The 22,662-nt window shown below is 48.4% G+C and overlaps 8 protein-coding genes across 8 annotated transcripts; 5 read left to right on the top strand and 3 right to left on the bottom strand.

Moving 5' to 3' along the window:
* Window positions 1–39: 39 nt before the first annotated feature.
* GTR1 (GTP-binding protein gtr1) lies at window positions 40–2,533 on the top strand. Its single transcript, XM_024472355.1, has 2 exons — window positions 40–934; window positions 985–2,533. The coding sequence occupies exons 1-2, from the start codon at window positions 696–698 to the stop codon at window positions 1,769–1,771; spliced, it is 1,026 nt and encodes a 341-aa protein (XP_024319980.1). The 5' UTR covers window positions 40–695; the 3' UTR covers window positions 1,772–2,533.
* OXA1 (Flags: Precursor) lies at window positions 2,534–5,870 on the top strand. The gene is made up of 3 exons (XM_024472354.1): window positions 2,534–2,741; window positions 2,809–3,606; window positions 3,668–5,870. The coding sequence occupies exons 1-3, from the start codon at window positions 2,658–2,660 to the stop codon at window positions 4,211–4,213; spliced, it is 1,428 nt and encodes a 475-aa protein (XP_024319983.1). The 5' UTR covers window positions 2,534–2,657; the 3' UTR covers window positions 4,214–5,870.
* VC83_08810 (uncharacterized protein) lies at window positions 4,897–6,812 on the bottom strand (the record flags this gene model as incomplete). The annotated part of the gene is made up of 5 exons (XM_024472353.1): window positions 4,897–4,968; window positions 5,273–5,612; window positions 6,062–6,092; window positions 6,332–6,491; window positions 6,723–6,812. The coding sequence occupies 5 exons, from the start codon at window positions 6,810–6,812 to the stop codon at window positions 4,897–4,899; spliced, it is 693 nt and encodes a 230-aa protein (XP_024319982.1).
* Window positions 6,813–9,630: 2,818 nt separating this feature from the next.
* On the top strand, window positions 9,631–10,575 carry VC83_08809 (uncharacterized protein; the record flags this gene model as incomplete). Its single annotated transcript, XM_024472352.1, has 1 exon — window positions 9,631–10,575. One exon carries the CDS (start codon window positions 9,631–9,633, stop codon window positions 10,573–10,575), a length of 945 nt encoding a protein of 314 aa, XP_024319944.1.
* A 1,391-nt stretch (window positions 10,576–11,966) lies between these two features.
* Window positions 11,967–13,314, bottom strand: VC83_09682 (uncharacterized protein). Its single transcript, XM_024473095.1, has one exon. It carries the CDS (start codon window positions 13,181–13,183, stop codon window positions 12,467–12,469), a length of 717 nt encoding a protein of 238 aa, XP_024328863.1. The 5' UTR covers window positions 13,184–13,314; the 3' UTR covers window positions 11,967–12,466.
* A 107-nt stretch (window positions 13,315–13,421) lies between these two features.
* VC83_08808 (uncharacterized protein) lies at window positions 13,422–15,693 on the top strand. Its single transcript, XM_024472351.1, has 6 exons — window positions 13,422–13,760; window positions 13,810–14,135; window positions 14,196–14,506; window positions 14,552–14,696; window positions 14,760–15,040; window positions 15,107–15,693. The coding sequence occupies exons 1-5, from the start codon at window positions 13,531–13,533 to the stop codon at window positions 14,924–14,926; spliced, it is 1,179 nt and encodes a 392-aa protein (XP_024319945.1). The 5' UTR covers window positions 13,422–13,530; the 3' UTR covers window positions 14,927–15,040; window positions 15,107–15,693.
* VC83_08807 (uncharacterized protein) lies at window positions 15,236–16,041 on the bottom strand (the record flags this gene model as incomplete). The annotated part of the gene is made up of 3 exons (XM_024472350.1): window positions 15,695–16,041; window positions 15,605–15,633; window positions 15,236–15,548 (listed from the first exon to the last, which is right to left on the bottom strand). The coding sequence occupies exons 1-3, from the start codon at window positions 15,776–15,778 to the stop codon at window positions 15,236–15,238; spliced, it is 426 nt and encodes a 141-aa protein (XP_024319953.1). The 5' UTR covers window positions 15,779–16,041.
* Window positions 16,042–17,198: 1,157 nt separating this feature from the next.
* On the top strand, window positions 17,199–18,944 carry VC83_08806 (uncharacterized protein; the record flags this gene model as incomplete). The annotated part of the gene is made up of 7 exons (XM_024472349.1): window positions 17,199–17,298; window positions 17,369–17,486; window positions 17,540–17,643; window positions 17,692–17,810; window positions 17,862–18,005; window positions 18,112–18,685; window positions 18,733–18,944. 7 exons carry the CDS (start codon window positions 17,199–17,201, stop codon window positions 18,942–18,944), a joined length of 1,371 nt encoding a protein of 456 aa, XP_024319943.1.
* Window positions 18,945–22,662: the final 3,718 nt, after the last annotated feature.

Below are 22,662 nucleotides of genomic sequence, written 5' to 3'. Positions count from 1 at the left end.
GCCGTGTCATCCACAGGACAGGCGCGCTGGGACCAGTATCTACAATTTACAACTACAGTTGTAAACTGTAGATACTGGCATCAAGAACACTACTTCAATAGTCAACGATTCAGCTACAAGATAGCACAAATAAAAAGAAATTGTTGTCAAGAACAGCTGTTATTCTCCTACGTCAAGGGTGGTGACTTTCCAGATCGCAGATCGCGCCAAAACCTGGCCCCGCTCGCTGTCAACCTCAATCGACCGAAGCTACCACATCCAACAGCATCACAGTCACATCCAAACCGCCATTGAACCATCACAAAGCACCCATCCGCATAGCACCCGTCGCACCACCTCCCCGGCAAGCACCCTTTCCAGTCCCGCTGTGCTACACAGATCGCGCAGATCGGTTCCCGACTTTCAACCACAGTGTCCCCACCACCAACCAGACGTCGAGACGACGACTTGGCTGATTACCCAGACCCTAACGCTCGGGAACACGGAACCGAGAGGCTTTATTGCGCGGGTAGATAGCTGGCAACGGACCCAGCTGTGTTTGTCCCAGCGGAGTTCAGTATTACAAGTGGCTGGCTTCGCGCAGATTCCCGACTATCGCATCTGCGACTGCTGCGACATCTTGGGCAAACTTTCGGGCCGAGTTTCTGAGAGACTGCTATCAAGTCGTTGTCCTCGACCTCAACACATAAGGGAATATGGAGGCCTCGGCGCAACCAGTAGCGGATGCGGGCACGGCGCCGGAGATTCGCAAACAGAAGAAGAAGAAGGTTCTGTTGATGGGAAAGAGTGGGTCGGGGAAGAGTTCTATGAGAAGTATCATCTTCAGTAACTACGTCGCGAGGGATACGAGGCGGTTGGGGGCTACGATTGATGTCGATTTGAGCCATGTCAAGTTTCTGGGGAATTTGACATTGAATCTGTGGGATTGCGGAGGGTGAGCCAGGTCTTCTACGTTTGTCGAGTGGAAATATTAACATAAAATAGTCAAGATGCGTTCATGGAGAACTATCTATCTCAACAGCGTTCGCATGTCTTTTCAAACGTCGGCGTTCTAATATATGTCTTTGACATCGAATCTCGCGACTTCGATCGAGACCTCCTAACCTACCGCTCTATCATCTCCGCCCTGTCGCAATTCTCACCTACCTCCTCCGTCTATATCCTCATTCACAAAATGGATCTTGTGGCGCCCGCTCAGCGCGAGGCATCATATAACGACCGTATCGCGGCTATCAGGACGAAGTCGGACGTTTTCGATCCTGTCCCCTTCGCGACGTCTATCTGGGACCAGTCGCTGTATAAAGCGTGGGCTGAGATTATACACGATTTGGTGCCAAACCTCTCCTCTATCGAGCGGCATCTCGCAACACTCGGCACACTTATCGAAGCCGAAGAAGTGCTCTTGTTCGAGCGCTCATCTTTCCTCGTAGTTTCCCACTGGTGCTCCACAATCGGATCATCGAACCCGACCACCGATCGCTTCGAGCGGCTCTCTAACATCATTAAGAACTTCAAGCAGTCGACGTCCCGGTATACGGGCACACCGAAGTCAGCAGAGCAGTTTGTTCTGCTGGAGCTGAAGCTGAGTCGCTTCTGTATGTTTGTTGTCAAGTTCTCTACAAATACGTACCTGGCGGTTGTGCTGCCTCCAGGGGAGGAGCGGTTTAATGCAGCGTTGGAGAATGCTATGCAGGCTAGGAAAGAGTTTGAGAGTCTAGATAGTCCCGCGAGGAGAGGTCCGGATCGTGGGGTTAGTGGCCCAAGCGAATGAATACCTTTTCCTTTTTGAATGTCCTGGATGGATTTGAGGGGTGGAAAGCGGATACTATATGATTGATACCCGGGAGTTTGAAAATCTGATCGCTTCGCTCACAGTCGGAGGAAGCGAGTGTCCCCCGTAAGCAAGTGTCCCCTCTCAAAATCCACCACATACCAACCACCAACCGCCTACCACCTACCACCCACCACTCCACTACGAATAATGTCTGATCAGAAAGCTGCTCTACGTGAGGCAAAAGAATGGCTCCTTCAAAACCAAATGAAACAGCTCCAGCTCCAGTTATGATCTTCAAAGTGCATCCTAACACCTTGCGACGATCAATTACTCGGAAAAGCACAATTCGTCATGGTGGACAGAACAAGCTCCTATTAAACACTCAACTCTCAACTATTTCACAATGGATTCTTCAACAATATCAAAACGGAACAGGAGCTACAAGGCAGATAGTATTTGCTACTGTTTGTCACCTATAGAACCCATTACCACCTCCTTCTAAAAGTTGGATGACAAAATTCCTTAAGCATGAGCTTGTTAAGTTAGAAAGATAAGTTTACTCCATTGTCAAGTAGCCCATCAAAACAGCAATTTCATACTTCATTGCAAGGGATAGAGGGAGTATTAGCAGATGCTCAAATATGAGAGTTTGATTATTCTATGCTATAAGGACAAGTTCAAGGGAGTTAAGATGCCTACTTATCTTGCCCTGAGAGGGGACACTTGCTTACCAGGGACACAGCGGCGTTCATAAACCCGAACTGCCAAGGGGTCTCGTGACATTTTATGCACGGACAGAGTTATGCACTAGCTCCCAGGAACCAAAATATTTCCGGGCGACGGTACAGCGCACTTATCCGCGCACCTACGACGACAACTAGCCATGATACCGAGCAGAGGGATACAATGGTCCAGCCGGACCATTGGCATAGGTCGCCGGCGACTGGAAGAAATCTCCATTAGATCCGTAAGCCCCTCCCCCTCCCCCAGCCAAATTCACCAGCCAATTCACCGAGCTCACCCGGACGACTCAGTTTTCCTCATCGACCACCCGCAATGCGCGGCTCCCCGCAGCGCCATTCGGCGCATTGTCGTCCAAGGCAGCAGCTGCGAGACCGCGATTCGTGCAATCTAGTTCGATCCTGACGCAGCTCCCATCGCGGCGCTTCAACTCCTCCAAGGCGGCCGCGACTACCGCAGCAACCACACCTGGAGCTCCCACCACCGACGCCCTGGCCGGAACGAGCAGTGCGCATACTAGCACCTCCCTCGACGACGCAATCGATATCATCACCAGCGCGAAAGATGCCCCGGAACATATCGGCTACCTCAAGTCGCTCGGGCTGGACTACGGGTATGGACCCACCTCTTGTATCGAGTGGTTGCTCGAGCACACACATGTCTACTGCGGGACGCCGTGGTGGGCGTCCATCGCCTTAACCGCCGTCTTCATCCGTGTCGCCTTCATGAAATTCTACATTGATGCCGCGGACAATGGTGCTCGCATGGCGCGTTCCGCACCCCAGACGAAGCCGCTTCATGCGAAGATGCTAGATCACCAGCGCAACAACGACCAAGCGGCGATGATGGCGGTGCGTCAAGAGATATCGGTTATTCATAAGCGTGCGGGCGTGAAGATGTGGAAGTCGCTGTTGCCAATGGTGCAGATGTTCACTGGTTACGGAACGTTTGTGCTGCTGCGCGCGATGGCCAAGTTGCCGGTTCCTGGGCTGGAGACGGGAGGCATCCTGTGGTTCCAGAATTTGACGCTGCCGGATCCATATTTTGTTCTTCCTCTTGCGGCGGCGGGCGTGTTGCATGCGGTGCTTAGGGTGTGTTCCCACTTTTTCTATGATACTCGCTGCCGATGAATACGTACTGACAACCCCATAGCAAGGAGGAGAAGCGGGAACGTCAACCATGTCCCCCAACACCATGAAGCTCCTCGCCTACGGTTTCCCCATCCTCTCCGTCCTCTTCACCTTCTGGCTCCCCGCCGGCGTGCAACTCTCCTTCTTTGTCACGGGTCTCTGGTCCGCGGCGCAAGTAACCCTCTTCCGCTACCCCTCCGTCCGCTCGTTCCTCGGAATGGCGCAGATGCCCCCTCCAGTCAAGGAAGTGGATCTCAAAGACGCAAGCCCCTACCGCGCCGACATCATCACGGTGCAGCAGATGAAGCAGCGCCAGGAGGCGCCGACAACGAGAGGGATCTTCGCCGCGCTGAACGATACGGTCGAGGGCGCAAAGAAGTCGGCGAGGGAGGGCGTGAAGACTGCGAGGGAGGTGGCGGGGCAGCAGGAGGCGCCGGGGAAGAGGACCAAGGCGCAGTTGGCGAAGGCGAAGGAGTATGAGAAGAAGAGGAGGGCGGAGGAGGCGGCGAAGGAGAGGCAGTTTAGGGAGTGGAGGAAGGCGCAGAAGGAGGCAGAGAGAGGGGAGTAGGGGGTGCCGCCGTGATGGGTTGGTAACTGTGTGTGCGGGGGGGTCGGGGGTAGGATTGTATTATAGAGGTGATGTGTATGTTGCATTGCATGGGGGGTGTTGTACTTGTATTTAACTTCCATTTCTGTTCGATATGGCGGTGTTGTGTACTTCTGGGATAGTGGTTCAATGTGTACGGCATAGTCCTTGCTACAATATAAATTTCATATCAAAATCGTCTATATCAAAACATCAGACTTCCCACAATCTTCCGTCGGGTCCCAATGCCAACTTTTCACGACATAAATACGCACACAACCAACCCTGCTGCTCCGCTTTCTACAAGGCCCCAAGCCATTCCAGACAGCGACTTCGATCCTGGCGTTGAGCACGCATTGGTAATGCGTGTTAAGAGCCTAATGAATACGCAGACAGCGCTGATATCGAGGCCTTTCTGGGACAAGTCAAGTCTGCTGCAGACCTATTTAACGCAGCCTCTAGCCGCTCGGAGATACATCCGTGTGTTCGATCGTCACGAGCCTTACTGGGGTGATATCAGGGCACTGGTGGTAAGTGCCGGTGGTGAGAAGTAGCGAAGGGAGATATTAGCAGTGAGAATATAGCGACAGCAGCAACACTTCCGGCCATCTTCGGCCGTGGTGCAACGCGAATGGAAACTGGGAAAAGGGGGGGGTTGCCAGTAGCTAAGTGAAAATGAAGTCGGCGAAGTTGAAGTAATAGTTGGAGAGAGGAGGCGAGACCTTAGCAGCCCGTTGCTACAGCCCAGACTATATACATGTTTAGACCCCAGGAGGGAAGATCGGGATAATGGAACCAGACCAGGGGACGGATAAGCATGAACTATGTGGAATCTTTTGACCCATCATCCACCCGACCGCCCTGTCATCGCCAAGCACCACCCCAATGAAGGATCCCGTCCCGAGAAAAGGGGGGTGAGAAGCCCCTGACGAGAAGACTCCGTGGACGGTGACAAGAATAGGTTGATGGTGAGAACTCTGTGACAGAACTCTTGGCCAGCACCTCGCTCGCCGCACCCTGCCGACGGCATGGACCACGCACCAAAACTGCCGGCCAGGCCGCACCGAACCACGCCTGCCCCGCCATCACAGCATCGACGCTCCCGCTCGGTATATCGTCGAGGCTCTCGGCCGACGCCTGGCAGAAATCGATGTTGCTGAACTCGGGGCTGTCGACGATGGAGGAGCGTGCCTGCGCGATCATGGAGGGGGAGGGGTCGGTGGCGACGATGTGCTTGAAAGTTGGGGAGAGGCGGCGCGCGATCAGGCCGTGGCCGAGGGAGGTGGTTGGGCCATGGTGGTAGCGGAGGAGGGTGTTGTAGAAGGTCTGGGAGTTGGTTGGGCGGAAGGAGGCATAGGAAGAAGCTGAGAAGGAGAATTTACTGGGAGCGGGGGGTTAATACTGTGGACTGGGATGGGAGATGGGATGAGGGTTGCGCAGGCGAATGTAGCCATCGTTGGTTGGTCGTTTCTTGTGTAACTTCGGCTATGGACGCAAAGGAAGCGCGGATTGATGGGACATCTGAGAGGTCCGTAAGCGCCACGATTGGAAACAATTCTCAAAAGCAAACTGGCCGAGTACAAGGTGAACAGTGCCGCAATTAAAACCCCCAATTTGATAGTATATATATTAGGATAACAATGATACAACTGGTAGACTTATTAGGGAATTGTGAGCCAAAGGAATCTCTTATCTCGTGAGAGTAGACCCGTCAGCTATGATTACGAAGACTGAACGCTAACCCTCCTCCATATGTCCGCGTTTTCAACACCTACTTTGGTATAGTATATCCTCTACGGCCGGGGTTCGGTCTCAAGACCCTCGTCTTACCACGGCTTGCCACGGCCTGTCTCGTGCCTCACTAGGGAGGTACAACCCCACGGATAGACAGTTCACTATAGTGCGGGCGTTCTCATAATGGACGATAAATATAATAATCTAGATCGTGGTGTTCGAGCTTCGGGTTTAGCGTCTGCCCTAATCGGGTAACGCGCGTGCACGGGCCTGCCGCCGCTTTCAACTTCTATAAAAGGGCCACTCCCTCCTCTCTCCGACTCTGTCCCTCTCCACCGTCGCTCCTCCCTCCCAACTTTCTCGCACCTGCTGCGCTCCTGCCATCGCAAGGAGCTCGGGCAGCGAGCCCTTTGAGCATCGACGTCTGGTCGTCGGATCGGTCAAGTTGCGACAATGAGCTGAACTGCCTTCCGATCTGCCCTCTTGCGCCCTTCTTCGTCGCCGCACACATCCGAACCCTCTGCGACTATGGCATGGCCAATCTGCCTTGAGAGTGCCTTGCGCTACGTTCTAGCCAATCGCAAAATTGCCTCGCGGTGACGTGGCCGGCCCTTGCATAGGCCGCCGCGCTGCACACTTTGCGACGTTGCGAGTTGCAGGCACACTGAGCAGCGACGTCTGCCTCAGTCTAGGCTGATATTCGAGAGAAGGGCCGATTTCTGCTTGCGAGCCTAGCTTGTTGGGGGCCTGTACTCACATCCTGGAGATCGAAGGTGGAGAGGGATCCTTCTCGAAGGCCATCGCGGCCGCGACCATCCATGCGTTGAAGGCTGCGGTTCACCTTCATTTCGAGGCGCTGATACGGGAATACTACCGGGATTGTGGAGAGTAGACAACTATTGCAGTCTGGTAGAGTCGTCTGACCTCGGATGCCGCTCCATCCAGCCACTACTGGTTGGTTGAGGCTTTCAAAGCGATCGCCCCTTCACGATACGCGTAGTCCGGATAAGATTTCTCCTTTTGGCAGTAGAGGGGCCGACCGCAGCGCTATACTTTCAGCTTGAACTGAGACCCCGCTCTTGAGACCGCTCAAATTGCAACTGTCCAATCACCAGAATGCCTCGGAATACGATGTGTCTTGCCTCTCTTTGACTCATATGTCTGTTGGTGGAATCGGGGTCAATCATGTGGCGGAAAGTTCACTGCCTGGCTGCAGAGCACGGAAAGGGACGAGGGGACACACGGAGCGTGAAGACCAGCTTGGCAGTGAAGGCTGCATCTGTGCGAGGGAAGCAAAGGAGGCTCGCAAATTCCAGCGAGCCAACAGAGCGGACCGACCATCCGAATCTCTATATAAGGTCCTTCATCCCGCTCGAGAGTCGTTCTAAAAACCATTCTCCCACTCATACTGTGTCAGCATGGCTACTGTGAACATGAACTGCGTTGAATTCTATGACCCCAACCCCAAACCCGCCTTGAAGGCCTCACACGCTCAGCTGACGAAGTTGGTGTTGAACAAGCACCTACCGTCTCTACAACCCAGCATATCACCACCTGGAGATGCAGAGTCAGCACGGAATGTTCAAGATAGCGATTCGTTACATGACTCTCTTCCATCTCTTAATGAGTTGTTCCAGGCCTCCCGAAACGGAGACACCCCTCAGATGCCACATCAAAACCACAAGCCCCTCCATATCTTGAAGTGCCAACTGATCGACGAGAGCCGCCTGCTTACTGATGCCACAACCCCGACCTCGATCTATGTGCCAGGCAATAATCAAAGTAGGTTTCTCAGCTTACTTTGGTATGCCCATACACCTTACTAATTCCATGCAGAAGAGCCCCTAATTATCGAAGATGACAGCGACGATGAAAGTGACGACGAAGCTGAGGCTGGAGTTGCCTCGAGCGATCTCCTTGCCAGCATTGAGGACCAAGACGCGAGCGAGTGTGGCCTGGCCACTCAAGACACTGCCTCGACCCCGAGCAGCCTATTTGGCCCGTTCACTCCTCAAGACTCGGAATACCCTAATGCCGATTGTTTCTCCAAGGATGGGCAACAACGCCCGTCTTTCGCCGAGCTAGACTCGACATTCCCTGTTCAGGTTCGACGACCTTCTCCAAATTGCTCTGAGCCGGCTGAGACAACGGGTCAGGATCAAATTAACCTGGGTGTCGAGAAGGCCATAGTCGACGAAATGAGGCTTTCTCCACGCGAGAGGGCTGGTGGATTGTGCGACCGTGGTGGCGTCTGCGATATCGAGGATGACCTACGACAAACTTCAGCAGAAGCGGGGCAATCGCCGCCTTTAAGCGCAGCTTACTCCCAATACAATCAGATGGACCAGGAAAGTCAAAATAATACAGACGTTCGAGGTATTTCGAGCGAAGAACGATTGTGTGAAAAGACGATCGAACAGCAGCATTGCCAACAAAAAGAGCAAGAAGATGAGGACGAGGACGACATAGAGGTGACTAGCGGCGAGGATAAGGGCCCGATTAGCTACTGCCAGCAAATAAATGAGAGCCTTCAGAACCAACGCGTGGAAGACAATGCTCGATCAAATCGTCAAAGTTGTGCGAGAAGGTCAGACAAAACGAGCACCGGTGGAGAGTACCTGATATATTGACGGGATACTTCGTTCCTGTCATCACGCTCATTGCTATATCTACATTCGTTATCTGGTTTGGGCTTGGCCAGGGAGGGGTACTGCCGGAGACTTGGCGAGATGTTGATGCCGGTGGTGTAATGGTGGGTGCACCAGATGTGAGAATCTAGCCACCCAAGGAAGGGATGAATTTACTAAGACAACACACTGTCTTAGGAAAAAGAGCCAAAGGGTCGTAGCTTAGACTATTCCACAACGCAGCAATCAGGTGTGTGATGTAGTGAAGTGGTTCAGACAAGTTGCAACAAATGTTGAGTCTGAGAACTCAGGGATAAGTCAGAGGTTAACACCTCACTGACTTTTCAGAAACAAGGAGTAACAAGATCAATGCTTGGAAGCTTGGAAAAGACGTGGAAGTATGTGATAGTCGATTTACTGTATTGTCTGCTTGCCCTTTCTTAAGGAAAGGGCAATCCTATTTATGCTAAAGGAATGTAGTTCTCTCATTTTCCAAGACTTTCCATGACTTACCAGGCTTGGTAACTGTAGTCGATGTAAGAGAATCCCATAGAACCATCTCTTAGGTTCGTAGCCTATAGGAAGTAAAAGGAGGTCCAAGGTCAGAGTACCCCTATAGACAAATTATGTCATAGACAAATTATGTCATAGACAAATTATGTCATAACTTAACCAATCTTGTGGGTAACTAAAGAGCGATGACATGTAATGAATCATAGAGGTTTGTAGGAGCTTTTAGAGCTATCGTTCATGCTCCTAGGCCTCTAGTTGGTAGAGATATGTCATGTGGTAGTATGAGTGATGTCATGTAATGAATCATAGAGGGTTGTAGAGATATGCTATGTGGTAATATCGGCCCAGTAACTAAGGAGCGATGACGTGTAATGAATCATAGATGGTTGTAGCAATCGTTGAGTAGTATTGCTCTTGTTGTTGGTGTGATAAGCCAAAATATGTATAGTGACTTGTAGGTTTGAGGAGGAGATTTCCAAGTTTGCTCTTGAGTTTGATAGCAAACTGAGTGCAACGAATGTCAGTATGACAGGTGGCTGGGCATTCTGGGCATTACAGTTTGCCATTGCAGTCTTTGTCGGCGCTTGCCCTTGCGGCATTGCTCTCGCGGCTCCAACAGCGTTGTTCGTGGGTTCTGGACTAGCGGCCCAAAACGGAATATTAGTTAAGGGGGGTGGAGAAGCGTTTCAAGAGGCCTCTGCTCTGGATGTGGTTGTCTTTGATAAGACCGGCACACTGACGGAGGGCAGAAACCCAAGTGTAACAAACCATGATATCATAGCATCTGGTGCGGAGGAGATGAGGGTCATCTGGGCAATTGCACAAGCGCTAGAAGTGTCCTCAAGTCACCCTATAGCTAAAGCGATTAGCACACTCTGCACAGATCAAAACCGTGCTTCTGTTATCGACTCTACTATCGAAGAACTACCCGGTCGCGGTCTCAAAGGCACATTTACCATCCGTACATCCACCAACGACAGCCGGTATGAAGCCGCCATTGGCAGCGAAGCTTTCAGGTCCTTACTTGGCACGCCAATAGACACTTACTGGTCCAACAACGTGTCGACATGGAAAACTGCTGGGAAAAGCATCGCTCTTCTTGCACTACGTCCTCTTTCCCTCTCAGACCAGGAGGAGACTTCATTTAAGCTTGCTGCACAGTTTGCTACAACAGACCCACTCCGCCCTGAAGCTTCTTCCGTACTCTCTGCTCTACGCAATCAAGGTGTGAGCATCTGGATGATTTCAGGGGACAACGCCACAACCGCCACGGCGGTCGGGTATCAACTCGGTATCCCCGCCACCAATATCATTGCTGGTGTTCTCCCTTCAGAGAAGGCTGACAAGATCCCCCCTCTATCTCAAATGCGAAAGCGGATCTTTTCCCAATCTCCACCAAGTGCCTTATCCCCAGTCTCAGACATGACTAGCAATGCGTATTCGATGGGTGCAAAACGACGCCGTTCTTGATCGTGTATGTTTGGTAGACTAGGCAAGCAAGGTGGATGAGCTGGCACTTCATTATTATTAGCTATTTGGATGGCCGCAGTCTCCTTTACTCACATAAGATCTTCAGGTGTAGTCTGCCAACAATAATAGTTTGTGGTAGGTAGGTGAAGTTCTCTATGCGGCCGTGCCGAAGGTAACTGCAGAGTCTTCAAATTATCCTCTGCGCCTTTGATAGAATAAGATAAGTGCAACAGGGAGAATGGAAGACAACTGAGTCATTGTTGTCACCCAAAATCAGCCTTGGATTCTGTACAGCATCTTGTTCGCAACTCGAGGTTGATGAGAAATCGTGGCATGCTGGACTTCAGAGTAGTGGGGCAGTGGCATGTGACTTGTTCTGCAGTCTCATACTTTACCGAAAAGACCCTGGCGTCATCAGGCTTCAACATGTTTCAGGCTGAAATGACGCCCTGATCATGATTGTTCCGCAAATTTAACTATTACATGTCCTCACACCATCCCAAAAATTTATAGTGCTTCTGTACGCACTTTTAAGGGTGTGAGGAAGCTCATATGACAAGTACAGTCGAGTCGCGATAAGTCGATACAATCCGTGCAGCTGAAATATATAGACTTATCAAGAATACCGAGTTATCAAATGCCAAGCTATTACATAATCCATTGATCCAATGTGCCCTGTGCCTGTAGTGATGCCCGCTTCGCTGTCAAAAACCGTTCAAAGCGCTCAAATGAGCGTAAATGTGCTGTATCAACCCCATCTTCAGACTCTGCATACCCAATTAGAACTTGGAGAGCTTGCTGAGCGTGCATTGAGTACACTGGCTGTTCAGGTTGCTCCTCCTCTTCATCTTGAGTATCCTCTTGTATATATTGTGCTAGAACCTCTTGTAATATATCATCGTTGCTGCCATTGTATTCCCCCTCTTGTAGTGATTCATCTGCTGGATTTAAGAAGTTTGAGAGGTCCATAGCGTCGCGAATATGCCCAGCATTATTAACTTGACTGTATAGCGTATTAAGTGAAGGGAGCGGCTCTGTAGGCAGTTGTAATGGATGAGCAACAATAGTGCTTTTGCGAAAACATGTAACGCTGACTTCTAAACGATAGAAGACACAGAGGTTCTCTTGCGTAAAGGTTTACTTATCAGAGGAGGCAGGGGATCAGACACAAAGGCTTCAAGTAACACGTTACTAGTATATAACAAATACTGTATTGAGTTGAGCACGAAGCTCCTATCTAAGGAAATACTATCTACTTATATAGTGGCGTCGTGCCTAGTGGACTCCTGGGAACTCACTCGAGTCCTCGGAGTCCTGGACTCTTAGGACTCTTCTCATCATCCTGCGAGTCCGTCACGTGATACTTTCGGAACTACTATTCCCCGCTGCCCCTCCAGGTACCAGGGCCGGTCTCATGCGACCTCCCTCCTTCCTGTCCTGTAGTTGGCCAGCCTTCTTGTTCCGTCGTAACAAAACAATTGTAAATAGTTGTGTTTGTGACATCATGATACCAAGCACGGATTATCCAACGAAGTGCAAGGTGAAGAGACATGAAATCTAGAGGGTCATTGTTGTTCTCAAATGACACGAGCATGAATTCAAGCCATTGTCGACGGTAATGGGCTTTAAGAGAGGCAATAATGCCTTGATCAAGTGGTTGGAATCGACTTGTAGAATTTGCAGGTAGCCATATGATTCGGATATTCAAAGGCGGAGGAGCAATTTCAATAGCTGCAGTATGTCCAGGGAAGTTGTCCATTGTAAGGAGCACAGACCTAGAACTCCCTATGTGGAGGTAAAACGCTTGTAGCCACTCGGTCATGATGTATTGATTCATCCATGCCTTCTTATTCCATCTCCACTCTCCTCCCATTGTTGAAATATTAACGTTTCATAAAGCGCGTGGCGCTTTTGCTTTGCCAATAAACCAAGGGCGGAATCGATCTGATCCTGTAGCATTTGTACAGACTACTACAGTAATGCGTGTCTTATCCTTCTTCAATCCAGGCCTAACTTGTGATGAGAGGCCCCTCGATGGTGTCATCCTCCAGTAGAGCCCTGTTTCATCCATGTTGTAGATGTCCTCCTCTTTAAAGTCTCCTGCTAGTGTTTGGATAGCCTTCATCTCGTCTTCTGTAGTTGAACAAACTGAACCTGCTTCGCCGTGTCTAATGTGGCTTTTGATCTGATACCGCTTCTTGAAATTGTCAAGCCACCCAATACTAAAGTTTGGTATAGGCTTCTCCTTGTATTGTGGTAACAACTGCCAGATCTGTTTTGCCTTCTCTTGTAGAATATCCCCAGTTGTTATCCCTCCGCTTTCGTCAATACGCTTCTGCCAGTCGAAGAGAGCAGCCTCAAGCTCTGGCCAAGCAGCAGCTTTTCGCCGTTGGGTAGTGGGAGAGATGCTTGAAGTCGGGCTATCAAGGCTAGCAAATCGAGAGCTCAAGGAATCAGAGACTGTTGACTGGGTAAGGCGGTGATTATATGTTTGTAAGAACCACTCAATACAGGCTTTCTGGGTAGGCCGAGGATTTTGTTGAGAGTACCAGCTTCTGAGCGCGCGACGCTGCTCAGTCTTCATTGTATGCAGTCGAGTTGGAGGCATTATTTCGATCTATAAGTCGATATGAGGAGGATTGAGGTCGATATCGAGCGAATCGCGAATCGTATGAGGAATTAATTCGTGCAGAAGAAAAGCATCGACTTATCGCGATTATCGACTTATCGCGAATCGACTTATCGCGACTCGACTGTACATCCTCTTGCGTTTCAGACGCATGCGGTCACGTGATACTATCCACTAAGGTCCTCCAACCTCAATCACGTACTTCACACCCACGCCTCCTGGGGTCAGCTCCTTCGCCTGCGCCGTCTCTGGTGCCCATCTTGGGCACGTCAACCAACGAAAGTTTCGAGAATGGATCCTACTCTACGATCCTGCAAGATGCTAATATGATCATCTCACGATCCGCGACTCGTTCCTTGAATCTCTTCAAGTGCTGCAACATGTCTCAAGGCATCGCGACCAAAGCTGTGCTGATCGAAGAAGGAACGCTGAAGCACTATGATCCAAAGCTATACTATCCCGTTCGTATTAATAAACTTTTCCATCATAGATACAGAACATGCGTCAAATTGGGATACGGTGGGTACTCCACTGTTTGGCTCTGCCGTGATGAAGCGTACGTTAAATGAAGAATGCGTTTATGAGATGGTTTTAACATTGAACAGAGATTGTTCATACAAGGCTCTGAAGGTAGGGACTTGCAAGAAAGGCCGGTCTATGACGAAAGAGGCTCAAGTTCTAGATTACCTGAAGAGCCGTGATTCTGTTCATGATGGCCGGTCCTGGGTTCGAAATGCTTGCGATATCTTCCAGATCGACGTCCCCGGCGGCTCTCACACTTGCTTGGTGTACGACCCTCTCGGCATCAGTTTATCAGAACGCATCGACCTCCAACCTACCAAAAGACTCGAACTGCCTATTGTGAAACTAGTCACCTATTGTCTTCTTTTGGGGATCGATTACCTTCATACTTCAGGCGTAATCCATACAGGTAAATATTCATTCCATTGATGACGTGTACGATTTACTAACGGTCAGTACCTGAACCCAGACATTAAACTCGACAACATCCAAGAAGCGCTTCCCGACGATGGCACCGAAATTCTCACGAGACTTGTTGACGCGGAGAAGAAGGAGCCGGGACCCCAAAAGATTGTGAACGACAGAGTTACCATTTACACCTCTCGAAGTATGGACTACAAGGAGGAAGTCGTGTACCCGATTCTCGCGGACATGGGTATGGCTGTGTTTGGCGAAACAGAATACAGTCACATTATCCAACCGATTCCGTATCGTGCTCCAGAAGTCATTCTTGGAATGAAGTGGAGGGAAAGCGTAGACATTTGGAATTTTGGGGTTCTTGTGAGTATCTACACGCACCTGACAGACCGAAACTGATGATATCAGGTGTGGGAACTCCTCTGTGGAGAACACCTTTTTGGCAAAGATAACGAACAGGACACTCTTGCCAAGATGATTAGATATTTAGGATCACCCCACGTCGAGTTCTTGAAGCGTAGTGATGTGCATTTACAGTATTTCGACGAGCAAGGTCAGCGTCCATTGTCTTCTCTCAAGACTTCCCATTAGAAAGAGTCGAACTAACATTGATCAGGGAGCTGGAGAGGGATTCCCCTGGAGCCGACCGCATTAAAGGATAGACTGGAGGGAGCCGGAGACATCGATTTATTCATAGATTTTGTGCGACCTATGCTATCTTGGGAACCAGAAAAGAGACCGACAGCTGCAGCCTTACTTACGCACCCGTGGCTTCAGTCATAGTAATTCTCTGAGCTGACTTCTGACTAGGTGCAGGCGCCGTTGTACAATTATTTATATCTGCGAACAATTCCCTTCTACTTGTTATAAGTAATTTATGAACAATTTTGGTACAATGTATGATATTCTTGTTGTGCCATTCCGTCATACTTGCCACACCAAAATTGCTGAAACCAGAGACAGCTTACGTAAACCGATGTCGGGGTTCCGGGTATAATTTGTCCAGGTACGCGCTCCACCGGGATCTGAAGGAGTACTACTCTGGGGAAGCTAGAGGCACAATATGATTGGCTTAAGTCATACGCTTGAGGCTCATGTTTTGAGGGAAATGATTGATTTAACAACTCCCGCTCTAAGTACACACAATGACATCTCGCTATAGGCGCACAAAGTGACAGTCGAGCTTTGATTCAGGAGCGACGGATCAATATCACGCGACGTTGTAGGGACATCATCGAACGCATCTCCTTTTTTCGTCCCCTTTCCCTTTGCCGTTCCCTTCACGGTCACTTCACCCGTCTCTTCCATGTGGATTGATTCAACCCGCCCACCCGTCTCGTTGAGCATTTGAATCGTAATGACCTTCTTGCCCGATCCATCATGGCTTGTGTGCAGCTCAGTACCCCTGCAGTGGATTAGCATTTATGAATGTCCCACGCAGCACATTAAAGTATGGGTTACTTGAGTTTGATATCCTTAATCCAAGGGTTCTGTTCATGAGATGTCAGTAGGAGATCGTTGAACTTTAAGAGGCCGGCTGGATTTACATACAGCTTTCATCCTCCCCTCAACGGCATTTTCTGCCAATTTTACCAGGCCAGGTGCGAGGCCTGTAAGCTTCGATTTGTAAGACATGATAGCAATTGGCGTATAGACTGGTAGCTTTAGGTAAATATCTTTGTTCTAACTCTGCAATGGGTGAAAGCGATAGTGGTTAGGCACTTAGAAGTACCATTTGAAAACCTGGATAGAGGCGTCATATATAGTTTGCACCGTCATACTATGGCCCAACACCCCGACTGACAATACAGGGCGAAAAGTGGCGTGCATCTACGATACCTCTAACCGCCGGGTCTTGACCACCAAATCTTTAATGCCACAACAATAATGGCTGTGATACGCTGGATCTGATACCTCGTGTCACCCTATCTACACTGTGGTCACCATCACCCCCTCATGATTTAGTGCCTTGTCATATATTGACTTGTTGGTAGGCCGCTGCGTGGCACACGCTTGGTTCATCGGCCTATCCTCAACTGTTCAGAAGCCGGCACACCTTATACGTAATATCCATATGATAATGCTGATCGATCAGTTTCCATAACTCAGCAACAAGAGCAAACTTATTGGGCGCCTTGCGGAAAGGGATATTTCTTCGTGGACATCAGTCACGCTCGCCTAAATCGCCCAATAACACTTTGAAGTGGCTGTTCTCGGCGTTGGGTAGTTCTATTAATATATATTAGTATATCACAAAATATTGCAATATATCGCAAAATATTGCAGTGTTTTGTGATATGTTGCAGTACAATTCTTCTGTCTCGTACCGAGATCTAACACATTGCATCAATAATCTTAGTGAATATCACCTTGTTCTTAATCAAGCTGCTAGGGCTGGGATTTAGCGTGCGCCATGAACAGTTCATCGTGCACATCTTCCGCTTGATCGCGTTATTTCACGCGTTGTTTTGCATGATGAACCGACGAAGTTTTCCAGCCAGCTTCAAGGTTCATTGCGCCATGCTTTCAATCGATTGCCTCTTGCTGCTTCGAATATGTATCACAGGAAGACATTCCATTCTTGGAGAACCGCACAATCATGCCTCATAAACTCTGCGTCCAACGTCCACGGCCCGAATGCTATCGCTGTCTCACATCAATGGGCTGCTTCCCCGACTACCTGCATGGCGAATCGGTCTCGCCAGCATCTTCCCCAACACTGTCTTGCAGATATGTGATTCTCCCCGCGTTGTTTGCATGCACCCTTGGACCTTTTTTATTTTTGAATCGGCCAATGCATGATGCTGCAACTGTGGGCTGCTGGTGATCCTGAACGAAGAAGGATCGGCTTTCCTCAACTCCCCGGCCGTTGTTGGTTTGTCTTCCATTGACATGATGGGCAAAGAATTGAGAAATATATAAGGGCACGCGATTCCCCAGAAGTTCAATCATAAACCTCTGCAGTCTTCAAATCATCACTCATCTTCAAGCTTCTTACTTCTGTCTACATCGCCCATCACGCATATCAAGCCACCTGCCAACCCTTTACATCGTCATGGCTCCAACAGAGATGATTCAAGTCGGCCTTTCGCTGCGCAGTCCACGGTCAACGACTCCTCCCAGTACCCCGCCGACGCTGAGCGATGAGGATGCTAGTGAGATTCTCGCCGCTATGAAGATGCACCCCACGTCTCCAAACCTTCACTGTTATCGGTCTGTTCATAGACGTTGTCAAGTCTCTCAGTGCCACCCAGAGCACCCCTGCAGCCCCTGCTGCCGCAGAGGAAGTTAAAGCCGAAGACCCTCCAGAAAGTTTTCAGACATACAAGACAGTCAATGAGGTGTAAGTCTTCCTGCCGCTGAGGCCTTCTCCTGGCTCACAAGATACTGGTGCAGTTGGGATGAAAAGGCATACAAGTACGTCATTGAGGAACAACAACAACCGGAAGAAAAAGTTGATGGACTGGATCGATACGTTTTCATAGAGCGCAGGCGTATTAGTTAGTATCTCCTCTCCACAAATTGTACCTGCTAACGGAAGTTTCCAGTCAAGAAAACCGAAATACCAGTGGTCTATATTGACATCAAGTCGAAATTTCTCCGAGATACCTTGAGAGTTATACTTGCACAAGCTCCTGAGATTAGTTTCAACGAGGAAAGCCTTTCCGTAAGCATGCCCTATCTAACTATCACAATCGACTTTCTCACTTTTTCAAAGGTCGAGCGAAATTTCCTCTTCCATTATCTCCCAGATCTCGAGGCGTCCCGTAAATGGAATCACGTTGATCCCCAGGACAGCATCATCCGGGAGCACATTGCCCTCCTTATCGATCATATCCATTTATCCTACAAGGAGACGGAAGTACGGCTTGCCTCATTGCTGAAAACGGGAGAGATAACTTACGATTTACTCCCGTTTCTTTTCAAACCAAAACGGATTGGTGTATACCACTTGTCGCGGGACCAAGAAACCAAGATGCATCAGATTCGAGTCTGGGGAAGCGAAAACAAGCACAACTGGAGTTGACTATTTCCACATCAAAGGAAAGTACTTGGAATTTGACGGGAAGGTGCTTGGGAAAGCTCCAATCGAGACTGCCATTCTTGGTTTCTGCGGATCGAGAACCATCAACTCTCTCGAGGCATTCCCTCTCCAACACCACGAAGCAGAGGAGAGCATGAGAGAAACGCTTGTGAAATGCGGTCGCAAGTTTTGTTTCTCCCTAATCGGTACACAACATCGGCATTATAGAGGCAAGGCCTTTCAAATGAAGAAAAACAAACCCATTGAGATACTTATTAACAGCAGGATTATGGTTGATGCCGCAATGTTTCAGGAGATCAACCCCAATTACACCAGGCCAAGCATCTTCAAGAGCACTAACAGTATCGATTTGTGGCTGTTAGGAGATACAACCTCTAGTAACAAGCTAGATGAATCGGCTATGGAGAGCAGTGTAAACCTTGATGCGCTGACGGATGAAGATCTTCTAATTTGTAGCCCGACTGTGCTGGGCTTCAGTTTGAACGACAAATTATGGTGTAAGACTTGTGCACCTGCTGTGGCAACATAGCTGATCATGTACTAGTGGAATTTGCGGTTGCAGATATTTCGGGAATTTCGTGGAACGAGTCGCTCTTCAACCAACTGGCTATACCATACAAGTCAAAGAAGCTTATCGAAGCTCTAACCACGTCCCAGTCCAGTGGAAAAACTAAATATACGTTTGATGATTTTGTGGAGGGAAAAGGTGGCACTATACTGTATCGGGCGGATCAAGGATGCGCACACTCCACTTGAGATGACACAAGCTTGGGACATCAGAATTACCGTTTTCTGGGCGAACTAGATCTCTATAAAATGCCAGCAACAACCGTACAACTATATTGATCTAACTACAACCATTCGAATGACAAGAAACATCATATACTTTATCCCAACATGTGCAACGCACGGAAACGCCAAAACCAGAATTCATCAAGAAGGAGGAGCACTTTAACCAACAAGGTATGAGTATGGCGAATTATACGGTGCGGATGTTGCTTTGATCATCTATCAGAAGGGCCGTTATTACACTTATGTATCTCCTGGAAACTCATGTTTCCCACCATCTAAGAAAGAAATTGTAGGTTCACTCTGGTTTTAATAGAAGCTTACTAAATGGTGGCAAGATGAATTCGTTTCCAATCCCTATAAATATGTTGAAACATGATGTTGACACGAAATATCAACGTTATCACTTGGTTGAACATCAACTTGTATTATTTATCTGGCCTGACGTGCATGTATAATTATAAGCACTGGATAGTCATTTTAGTTCGGCCCATCGCGTACTTATTTTGACTGGCCACTGACTCAAAGATGGCGTGGTGCCATGCCATCAACTCTGTGGTAGGGCCACAAAGTTGAGCCACTAGCTGAGCCTGTAATTGGCCTACATGGATATGTGGGGCCATACATAGTTTAGTTCAGTCAATTGAGTCTATTATTAATTCTCCAGCCCATCGGTTACGATTTTTGGCCATTAGCGACGGCGAACATCTCATTCCGTCATTGGCAGTCTCTCCTTCACATTTGAACAGGCAGATTTAACAAATGCAAGAGATAGAAGACGTAAATTTAATGACATGATCTGTCCTGATTCAGGCGAGGATGAACGACAGCAAATATAAATTGAAGTCGCTCTATACATACTCTACACTATCATAGCAACATGTCTGATTTACGTGCATGAACCTGCTCATGTGGTGGGGGCCTCATTCCGTCTTGGCGCCGTGGCAATATTTGTATCTGCGCACCCCTTCTCTTTACTCCTCAATTGCTCTGGATCTTCTGAATGGCGTTTCCGTTGATATTTCACGTCAGCGTCATGTGGCAACATATTTATTGGGATTGGAAAAGAATTCATCTTGCCACTATTTAGTAAAAAGCCATCAAAGTCAGAAGAGAACATACAATTTCTTTCTTGGATGGTGGAAAACATGGATTGCCAGAGGATACGTAAGTATAATAGCGCCCCTTCTGGTGGATGATCAAGGCAACATCTGCGCTGTATAGTTCTGCGTACTCATATGCCTTATTTGTCAAAGTGCTTCTCCTTCTACATGAATTCTGGCTTTGGCGTTTTCGTACGTTGCTCATGCTGCAATAGAGTCTATTAGGCACAGAGGGGGCGTAATGTCTCTTGCAATTTTGAGAGTTATAAGTAGAAATTGATAGTCGTAGACTGTCACTGGCATTATGGCATGCCACGGCTACTTGAAGATGTCAAAGATCTAATCCTGGCATCCCAAAAATGAGGGCCACCACCCGATGGTCTCGCCCGATGGTCTCATCCGATTTGTCTCATCCGATGGTCTCAATGAACCCACACCAGGTATCCACTTACTTATCCTTGCAATCGACTCCTTCCTTGTACGAGACCCGGGTAGAAGGTTATTGGGTGGAGGTTCAATGGGTGGAAGAGTATTGGGTGGAGGTTCAATGGGTGGAAGAGTATTGGGTGGAGGTTCAATGGGTGGAAGAGTATTGGGTGGAGGTTCAATGGGTGGAAGATTATTCGATGGAGGATAAATGGGTGGAAGATATTCGATGGAGGATAAATGGGTGGAAGATTATTGGGTGGAGGTTTAATAGGAACGGCACGAGTGAGCGACCAGAATAGAGGTGGTTAGTTAACCCCTGTCGATCGATGGGGACCACCCTGATCCACCACGGATAGTTCTGATGGCACTCTGGAAGTAATCGTTGGTTTCCAAACCACCGCCTGGAGGCGGTTGGCGAAAGCGATCCTTGCTGCGAAAGCGATCCTTGCTCTCTCGGCAAACGCGAGCGCGTCCAATGCGACATCAGGACAACGCGACTATCTGGACAACAATTGACACGTAAAGTTACAATCATGTCAATTGATATAGCTAGAAACGAAGCTATTCAAAAAGCAATTGATTTCCTAAATCAGAACCCAACGGAGACTATCGCCGCAGCAGCTAGAATCTACCATGTACTCCCAACCACACTCCGTATGCGACGCATGGCGCAACGCCAACCACCAAAGCCTCGCGGAGGTAACAACAGAATACTTTCAGATATACAAGTTATAGCTATACAAAGATACATTCAACGGTCATATGAAAATGGGTACGGTGCAACGAAGCCAATGGTGTTTAATGCTATCTGCCAACTACTAGCAGAAATCCCGACACATCCACCACCGTCTCAACGGTGGTTCCAGACTTGGATTAAGACTCAACATGAGACTTTCCACACCATTAAAACCCGGCCAATTGAAGCAGCACGTGTTGCTTCTCATGATGTATCAGCTATCAAAGAATGGTTTCATGGATTCAAAGATGTGTGTAATCAATTAGATGTTACTGCAGCTAACATCTACAACTTTGATGAAGTTGGGTTCCGAGTGGGAATGAGCACCGGTGAACATGTGTTAGTGCCAACAGCAGTAAAGGAGGTACGTTATATGTACTCATCTTACATTATATTATTCTAATTTGTATAGCTTTATATACAAGCTCCAGAGAATCGTCAAAGTCTCACAGATAGAGACAATTTCAGCTGCTGGCATTGTACTTCCACCGTTCCTAATAATTCAAGGAAAGCTTCATATGGAAAGTTGGTACCATGATAATCTACACGGTGATGAGAGAGTTGCAGTATCAGATTCAGGATATACAAACTCTGAGCTCGCAATGGAATATCTACAGCATTTTATTCAACATTCTGCACCCTCTACAAAGACGAAGTTGCTTATAATGGACTCTCACATTTCTCATGAAGTTCCAGAATTTATAATACTTGCACATCAAAACAACATACATTTACATGTATTCCCTTCTCACCTTACACATATACTACAACCTCTTGACGTTACAGTATTTGCACAGTATAAGCATTGGCACCGCCGTGCTATTCAACAAGCAATTCGGGATTTTGATGTTGACTATAATGATATTTCATTCTTCCGAGACTTACCTACAATCCGAACACAAACGTTTACAAAGGGAAACTGTATGAAAGCGTTTAGAGACTCTGGTATTTGGCCACCAAACTACGAGAAGATAGAAAAGAAAGTGGCAATATACGCAAAACCAGCACTTTTAGAAACACCAAGGCAAGCAATCCAAGCAAGTCAAGATCTTTCAAATTGGAGTCAAAGATTTGAAGAGATTCTTAGTTCACCATCACGGCAAAAGTGGACATCTTCTTATACAGAGATTCAAGTACAGTTAACAGAAAGTACTTTGGTTACCTCAGAGCTTATGCAAATTACTACTATTATGTCTGAGCAAAGACAACGGAAAGTTAGAAGCAGAAAATCTATTCAAAAGGGTGGAGCTGTTACAGTTGAACAAGCACGGAAGAAGATTCATACGAAGATAGTAAAGGAGCAAGAGAGAGAAGAAGCAAGAGAGAGAAGAAGCAAGAGAGAGAAGAGAGAGAAAGCGCATGGTTAACCTTGAGTATAAGCTGCAGCTCCGTGCTGGCATTGATGCACGGAGAGCGG

The sequence above is a fragment of the Pseudogymnoascus destructans genome (assembly GCF_001641265.1).
Source record: "Pseudogymnoascus destructans isolate 20631-21 unplaced genomic scaffold scaffold_32, whole genome shotgun sequence".
NCBI classification, from domain to species: Eukaryota; Fungi; Ascomycota; class Leotiomycetes; order Thelebolales; family Thelebolaceae; genus Pseudogymnoascus; species Pseudogymnoascus destructans.
The sequence above is the reverse complement of the archived record's forward strand: the minus strand, read 5'-3'. Positions and strand labels throughout refer to the sequence as shown.